Source organism: Belonocnema kinseyi, chromosome 10 (genome assembly GCF_010883055.1).
Source record: "Belonocnema kinseyi isolate 2016_QV_RU_SX_M_011 chromosome 10, B_treatae_v1, whole genome shotgun sequence".
NCBI lineage: Eukaryota > Metazoa > Arthropoda > Insecta > Hymenoptera > Cynipidae > Belonocnema > Belonocnema kinseyi.
This window is the reverse complement of record NC_046666.1, coordinates 5627742-5636553: the sequence shown is the minus strand read 5'-3', so window position 1 is coordinate 5636553 and position 8812 is coordinate 5627742. Positions and strand designations below refer to the sequence as shown.

The 8812-nt window shown below is 33.7% G+C and overlaps 1 protein-coding gene across 1 annotated transcript in view; it reads right to left on the bottom strand.

Annotated features, from left to right (window-relative positions):
* LOC117182152 overlaps positions 1–7196 on the bottom strand; it is an 11211-nt gene extending 4015 nt beyond the window's left edge. Inside the window, exon 1 of the mRNA XM_033375202.1 lies at positions 7140–7196. Coding sequence (XP_033231093.1) covers positions 7140–7188 — 49 coding nt within the window. The 5' untranslated portion in view covers positions 7189–7196. The remainder of the gene's footprint in view (positions 1–7139) is intronic.
* Positions 7197–8812: the final 1616 nt, after the last annotated feature.

Below are 8812 nucleotides of genomic sequence, written 5' to 3'. Positions count from 1 at the left end.
AGTCAGCGGTTTATTTTTAAAAACATCTTTTCTTCAAAGGAGGCTCATTAATACGTTTATCGTCGTCCTCATCATTGTTCTTTTCAGATTGTTTAAAAATACTGTGATACCATGGCTGCTCTTTAGCTTTTGGATGATCCTTCTTCCTCCGTTCTTTCTTTTTGTGCCAAAGATCTATTGCTGGTCTAGGATCCCACTTATCTAAAGTTGGCATATTAAAATAAATGTATAGGTACAAGTTTTCCATGTCGGCGTGATTGATTACGGCTAAAATTTGTTCAAAGGATGTACTACAAACACTACCATGCACAGAAAAATCGGATTTTCAAATCCTTTTTTTTTTTTAGTTTTCGTATAATAGGGATTCGGTCAGTTCTAAATGAGGCTTAGATTATACCCTGGGCTTGTGAGTGAGCGTCTACATGCTTCATGAGCTCACCTTTTTTATGAAAAATGTCAAAATCATATTCGCCTAACAAACCTAACCAATGGATTATTTGTGGGTTCTTTGTTTTCAAAGTGTTGATGTACACTAAAGCTTGACAATCAGTTAGAATATCAAAATGAATTCCTATTAGAAAGGGGCGAAGCCTGTCGACGGCCCAAACAACTGCCAATAATTCGAGTTTGCTGGAATGGTATGACTTTTCGACATCTGACGTTCTTCTACTTATCACGTACACTAAATGCAACCTGTTATCTTCGTTAGATTCCAAAAGCATTACACCTAAGCCTGCGCATGATGTATTAGTATGCAGTTGAGTTTTAACAGCTTTCGGATTATAAACTGCCAGAATCGGATAATACGCTAATTATTACTTGACATTTTCAAAACACGTTTGCTCACGCTCCCCCCACTGAGATTGTTGACCCGATTTCAAAAGATCAATTAACGGACCAATATATTGAGAGAATTTGGGAATAAATCTCCTGATAAAGCTAGTGAGTCCATTAAACCTACGAACTTCATGTGTGTTTTGAGGAGTGGAAAACTCAATGATTGCTCGCAATTTTTCTCGCCTCGGCTCTATTCCTTTGCTACTAATTACAAACCCAAGATATTCGACTTCATCCATTCCAAACTTACATTTACTAATATTCAGAGTAAGGCCTGCATCAGAAAGAAGTTGCAAAACTTTCTCCAGTTTGACCGTCATCTCCACCCAGGTTTTACCAAAAATTAGGATGTCATCAAAATAGGGTAATGCCAATTTATTCCCGAAAGGACCAAAAATCTTTTTCATTAATTTATTGAAATAAAACGGAGCATTCATTAACCCAAACATTGTACGTTCGAATTGGCCTGTTTCAACTTGGGTAATGAATGCAGTTTTCTTTTTGGCATTTTCCGAAAGGGGAATTTGCATGTAACCGTGAGCAAGATCCAAAATGGTAAATAGTACTGCACCCTTCATTTCTTCTAAACTATCGTCCAAATTCGGAATGGGGATGTTTAATCTGACCGTATTCTTATTCAAACGTCTGTAATCAACAACAAACTGATGAGATCCATCTGATTTCTTGACTAAAAGACAAGGACTAGCATATGGAGAATCTGTCTCCGTTGCGAGACCGACTAATTTATAAGTGGTTATCAACTCTCCCAATTTGGGTCGCCCTGCGGTTCCTGCTCGATACGGTTTAGAATTAGGGGGTTCTGTTCCGGGTTTCTCCTGAATGTCCATGCGTACTAAGTCGGTACAACCAATTTCCGTAATATCTTTCGCGATACAATGACGATATTTATTTAAAAGATTAAGCACATCGGCTTTTTGTTCAGCAGAACGATTTTCGCTAACAGTTAATTCGCTTTCTAAAACCGGTTCTTTTCTCGTCTCTAATTTAGGAACGTTTTTCTCAAGGCACATGACACAATTCGCGATGGGATCTCCCTTCTTTACCCTAAAATCTTCTTTTGAATTATTTACAATCGGTAGTTCAAGCTCGGCTTCATTTAAATGCACTCTAACAAAGTTGACCGAGGCCGGTTTTATTGATATTGATTCCGCAGATTTTACTTTTGTCAAATCTTGTTTAGTAGACTTCTGAAACATTTCAGCATGAAAATCGTAATGGTTACATTTTAAAAATTGCAGCTTGCCATCTACCTCGTAATAAACGATCTCTGGTAAATCAATAAAATTACGACCTATTAACACTTCGTATTTTTGAACATCGTCAGGCACAATTCTGAACTTGATATCTTCCGCAGTGCAAGAAACTACCATTACGCTTTCTCGAATAATACCACTCGATTTTACGTCATTTCCGTCATGACCAAAACCTTTGAACTCACTAGGAATACGAATTATTCGGAACCCTTTTTCAATTACCACAGAAGCCTTAACTGTACAATCCGAACTTCCAGTATCAATCAACCCTTTTAAATACGCATTCCCTACCAGAACATTTTTCTCGAACTTTTCAATGCCCCTTTTCGTGAAAATTAAAGCATCTAATTTCTGGTTTTACTTGATATTCCTTAGCGAGGTGAGCTTTTTCGTGGCAACAAAAACACTCGATACTTGAAATTGAACTCTTAAAGTCTCTATTTGCACTGGAGTTTTGCTGCGGACCTTCTTTCTGCATCAGTGACGAATTTGTTGCTGTTGATCTTTCTCTCCTATCCCCCGATGATCCTGTAGAATCCCGTTTCGAAGCAATTCGCTGCTTTTTCGCTGACTCCAACTCTTCAAGCCTCAAGATATTTTGCAGTAAATCATCCTGATCGAGATAAGTTTGAGATACGATAATGGAGCTTATCTCTCGAGACCACAAGCCAACTGCCAGTTGAGTTTTAATCTCACTACAACTCAATCCCAGTTCCTTGCACAACAGAACTTTGTCAAAGAAGTATTCTCGCATATCTCCACCTTGTCGCTGACTTCGATCTACCATCGCCTTCCACCTTTCCGTCAGAGATTTTTCAGCCATGAAAGTTGCTTTGAATTGAAGAACAAATTGTGCCCAATTAACTATTGTGTCCAATCGACTGAGATACCAATTTTTAGCAGCCTTTTTCAAGTGCGATCTAGCCGCTTCGAAAGCAACGGCTTCAGTCCAATTGTGCAAAGTTGCAGTCGATTCCAGCTGTTTCAACCAGGCTTTGGTTTCTGCGGTTCCTTCCAACCCCGTAAATTCAGCAATGTTGTGAGACAAATCGGGCAAGACATTGTGGTGAAATGTGTCCGCTCTCTGATTCTGCGTCAAATTTTAGAGTAAAGCTGCATTCTGATTCAACATTGCAGCCATCGATAAAATAAGCTTCGAGACATCTGGTAGTCCTGCAGGATATGGTATTTGATGCGGTGCATTTATTTGGTTGTTGAGATGTAATCCACCTCCTTATCCTTCCCCAGTCCGATAATTCGGTAGATTTGTATTCGGCCATCCACGAAACTCAGGTGAGGGGGGAAGTCCCCCTCCTGCTCCCCGCTGATCCATCCTTGTTTTTCATGAATTTTTTAAAATTATTTTACCGACACTGAATTTGATTTATAGACAATCATATAGAGAATCACTTTATCACTTCACGTCCTGCATTAACGACCGTTCCAAACCCTTGCCGATAAAACCCACTCACTTCACTTTCATACAATCTACGTATAATTTAGATGGTCAGTCGAACAAATCCTCATAATTAAATAATCTTCGTCCGTGAATAATCGCACACGCCCACTATCAACTCAATAAAGAAAAAAAATCCAAACAATGTTTCGTATCTGGCAAGAGAACTGCTTTTCCCGATGGCGTTACACGTCTTTGTTCTTACTGGAATATTTCACGCGGGAACACGATTTTCCGCCATTTTGTTTTATAAAGTCGGTTTTCGTCAAAGTAGTTTTCCTCCTTTTCCTTTAAGTTCTTTCAATTATATAGAATTTCTGATGAACTGTATTAAAACTGAGTAGCTATAAGGAAAAATAACAATTTCTCGTGCGGGGTCACTCTTTATTTTATTTATATAGCGTCCGGTATGCCACTTCTGAAATGTGTTATAGGTTATTTTGCAGAAGGGTAGGTTAATGATTTATCCGGTCGTGTATTTAATTTCACTTTAGAATGATTAACAGTGTTTCTACAGGGTGACAACTGAATACAACATAAGTCTTGCTCTGAATAATAATGTTTAAAATTATGAATATTACACAAGTTTTCCCAAGTAATTGTAATTGATTACTTGGCCTTCGGCGTGCAGCCATCTTGCCAGTTGACGTCAAAACTTAAAGTATTCTGACAGTATTTGGCTCCGACCCTATGCCCATGCTCCGACCTCTCAGAAACAGTGCTAGTTTTTGTCGATCAAGTGTCACAAACTGTCAAAATTTCTTATTATTTTCCTAATAATATATTAATCCACCAAAAGTTAGCTGTAAAAGCGGAGGCATAAAATGTACCAAATCTTTATTAAGTTATTAAATAAATAGTAAGTGCAAACCTACTTTTTATCTATTATAATTTTTTCTAGGAAATCATGTTTTTCTTTTTGAGCGTCTCCTCAAAGCGTATCCTCTAAACATGGACTGTATGATTCTCAACGATAAAACATTAATCGATCAGCCATTAACTAGTGGTTGACGAGCCAATAACTCGCGGCTGACCAGCTCATAACTAGCTGCTGACCAGCCCATGTCTAGCGGATAACCAGGCCCTGTCTAGCGGCTTATTAGAGGTCTGGCCTGTGGCTAGTCAGAAAAAACGTTACACTTTTGGTCAGGCCCAGGCCAGACCACCTGGTCAGCGCCAGGGCTGGAAACCTGACGGTCTGGTCTGGGCCAGGCCAGCGCCGGAACATTTTTCCACACGGGTGTTCTAGAACACTGTGACGTTTTTGTTCTAGAACAGTTCGGTCCCATTTTTGTCACAGTGTTCTAGAACGCTATTACTTTTTTGTTCTAGGACAGTTCTGTCACCATCTTGTAACAACTGTTATAGAACTCAGATCCTTTTTTGATCTGGAACAGTTACAGAACGTGTTTGCTGGGACACGTCTACATGCCAAAGTTGGGGTCGCTTCACTCATCGTATCATAAAGTATAGATATAAATGACCATCAGCTGATGGACATACGGGTGGAAATTCAAAAGTGTATGAGAGCCATTTTTCAAATTATTTAGCCGGAGAAAAAACGTTGGCATTTTGACATTTCTCAATATTATATTAATTTTTGAAATGTTATTAGTAGATTATCATATAATATATAACGTCTCAAAATTTTAAGCAGTTCCGATAAATATTACGAAAGATAAAGCCTTTCCAAAGTTGACCACGTATAAGTCGAAGGGTTCTGGAAATTCAAAACTGTATAAGAACTAATCATGATCACGTTATATCGGGCGCTCGCCATGAAAATTTACAATAAATAGGAATTTAAGGGAAAAAACTAGTTATCGATTCGTTCAAAATTTTTTTACGAATATTTTATTATTTACAGCATGATTCATTACGAAAAAAAAATTTGATAAAATGAATGTCTAATTGGCCATATTAATACGATTTTTCGTCGACTAGAATAATAATTTTTGTATAAAAATGTTATCAAATATACAAGACAATTTTTTAATTTTCAATTTTAAAAAGTTGGATTAGAATGAATTGGAGTGGGTTGAATTGGAATTAATTAAATTGGATTAGAATTGAGTGGATTGTAGTGGATTAATTAGAATGAATTGGATTAGATTTAATTGGGTTGGATTAAAATGAATTTGATTGGAGTGGATTGGTTTGTAATAAATGAAATGGTATTGGAGTGTATTGAAGTAGATTGGATTGAAAAAGTTAGGAATGAATTGGATTGGAAATAATTGGAGTATTAGATTGGAGTGGATTGGTTTTAAATGAGTGGGATTAAAATAGATTGGATTTCTAATGATTGAGATTGGAGTGAATAGGAATAAAATGGAATTGATTGGATTTGAACTAAATAGATTTGGATTGGTTTTGAATGGATTGGATGGAATTGAAATTGATTGGATTATACTGGAATGGATTGGGTGGAAGTGAATTGGAATGAATTGGAATTGTTTGGTATTAATGGGATTGAAACGGATTAGACTGAAGTGTATTTCTAATGAATGGGATTGGAGTGGATTAGAACCAATTAGATTGTACTAGATTAAAGTGGATTGAATTGTAATGGAATAAAATGGATTGAATTTTAATGAATTGGATTTAATTAGAATGCATTGTATTACATTCGATTTGAATAAATTGGAGTGGATTTATATGATTTCGGTTAGAATGGATTGTTGTGAATTGGAAATTATGGCATTAGGTTGATTTGGAATGAATGGGATTAGAGTGGATTGAAGTGGACTGGATTGAATTGATTATAATTTAATTGGATTGGAATGAATTTGATTGGATGAGATTGGATTGGAGTGATTATGAATTAATTGAATTGGTTTGAAATTAATGGAATTGTAGTGGATTGAAGCGGAGTGAATTAGAATGAATTTGATTATAATGGATTGGAGGGTAGTGGCTTGGATTTCTAATGAATGGGATTTGAGTTGTTTGGAACGAAGTGGATTTGATTGGACTGAACTGAAACGGAATAAAATGGATTGAAATGGAATTGATTGGATTTGAGTGGTTTGGATTGAATTGGAATAAATTAGATTGGATTGAATTGGAATGGAATAAAATGGATTGGAATTAAATAAAATGTAATGGAGTGGATTGGATTTAAATGAATTGGATTAAATTAGAATGGATTGAATTAAATTAGATTGGAATGGATTGTAGTGAATTGAAATTCATTGAATTGTAGTGTATTGGTTTGGTTTTGAATGAATAGCATTTAAGTGGATTGAAGTGGATTGAAGTGTATAGAATTGGATTATAATTATGATCGACTGGTGTGATAAAAAAAAGTGTCAAAAAAAGTGCCTTTTGTGATCCTTGTATCACAAATAACTTTTATGGTTGCTTTTGTAGTTTAATTAGGCAATCCTACAAATTACTACCTCTGGTGAGAGAATAGACCTGATTTTTGCAAAAAAAAAACTACGACCACTCAAGGTGAGTTCATTTTTGCTTAAATTCTTTTTTCCTGATTACCTTGACAAAATTTGCTTCTGAAGTCGTTCTACATATTTTTTATTACGAGACAATATTATAAATATTATTGAACTTACCAAAAGAATCTAACAGAAAAACTGCAACCGTGAATAGTAGAGTTCCCATGAGAATCTCCATTCTTATCGACAGATTTGATAAAACTGACTGATAAAGTTGCAATAAAATGACGGTTATTTGATATATAATGATTAGATAATTACCTCTCTCGTTCCATATGTCACATAGAAAGGAAAAATACAAAAAAATATTGGATGAATCTTTGTTAGAATGTATTCAAGGATTTACACGAAATTTTATTCCGAAAGACACAAAAATGATGTTTTAAATAAAGAAGTGTCTCATCGTCCCCAATTTTGGAATGATTTTATACGGCCCCAAAAACCCCATAAGTCAAAAATAGAGTTTTGCGAATTGCTGGTGCTACTTATGATTTTTTTTTTTAAATACAAATTATTAGAAAGTTGCGGTTTTTCTGAAATTTTCGACTTTTCATTTAGAACGATAAAATAATCCATTAACTTTAACCATTCATTATTTTTTACAATAATCTTCTTTTAAAATAATGTTGGAAACTTTTCATGTGATAATTAATTTGAGCGAAGAAAAATAATTGTTTAAACAATTGATTATTATTTTTAATAATATTCTCTTTGAATATTGCTAGAAAGTCACGGATTTTTTTTTAATTTTCCACTTTTCACTCAGTGAGAGGTGAAAATTAATTAAATTCGACAGAAATAGTTGTTTAAAAAATATATATTATTAATTATAATAACATTTTTTATGAAAATTCTAGAAAGTTTAAGTTTTTTCTCAAATTTTCCACTTTTTGTCCACTTCTCAATCATAGTGTCGTGATAACTAATTTAATGTTATAAAATAATTATCTTAACAATTTATTTCTATTTTTAATAATATTTTCTTTGAATAATGCTAGAAAGTTGCGGGTTTTTCTAAAAGTTTCTTTTTGATTTAAAATTTTATCACTTTTTGTCCACTTTTATACCATGGTGAGGAAATAATTAATTTAAGTTAATGAACGTAATTATTTAAACAATTTACTATTATTTTGAATAATATTCTCTTTAAAAAATAGTAGAAAATGTCTTTTTTTATATTTAACTTTTTTTCTACCTTTCACTTAGAGCGAGGTAAAAATGCATGCAATTTAAAAAACAATAGTTTAAACAAATTATTATTGTTTATAACCATCTTCTCCTATAATAATTGGTTTAATTGTAGTGTAAAATGGAATTAAAATATTTGTTGTTGTAAAGTAGCTTTATATTACTGGATGTAACTATTTTGTTGAAAATTTGTTTTGTTTTACAAATAATTATGTAAATAGAAAAAGAAACTGTTCTATTTTTGCAACAAGAAATTTATATTTTGTAGTTGAAAATTCAAACTTTTGGTTAAAAATTCAAATATTATTTTGAAAATTCGTCCTTCCTGGTAGAAAATTAATCTTCTTGGTTGAAATTTAATCTTTTTGCTCGAAAATTCAATAGCTTGGTTAAAATGTATTTTTTCCCTTTACTAAAAAATCTGTCTTCGTTGAGAATTGAACTTTTCTTGAAAAATTATCTTCTTTGGTTGAATTGAAATATTTTTTATTGAAAATTCACTTTTTTAGTTAAAAATTGAACAACAGTTTTGTTGAAAATTATTTGTTGTAGTTTAAAATCAAATTTTTTATTATATAGTAGATATTTATTATTCATTTTAA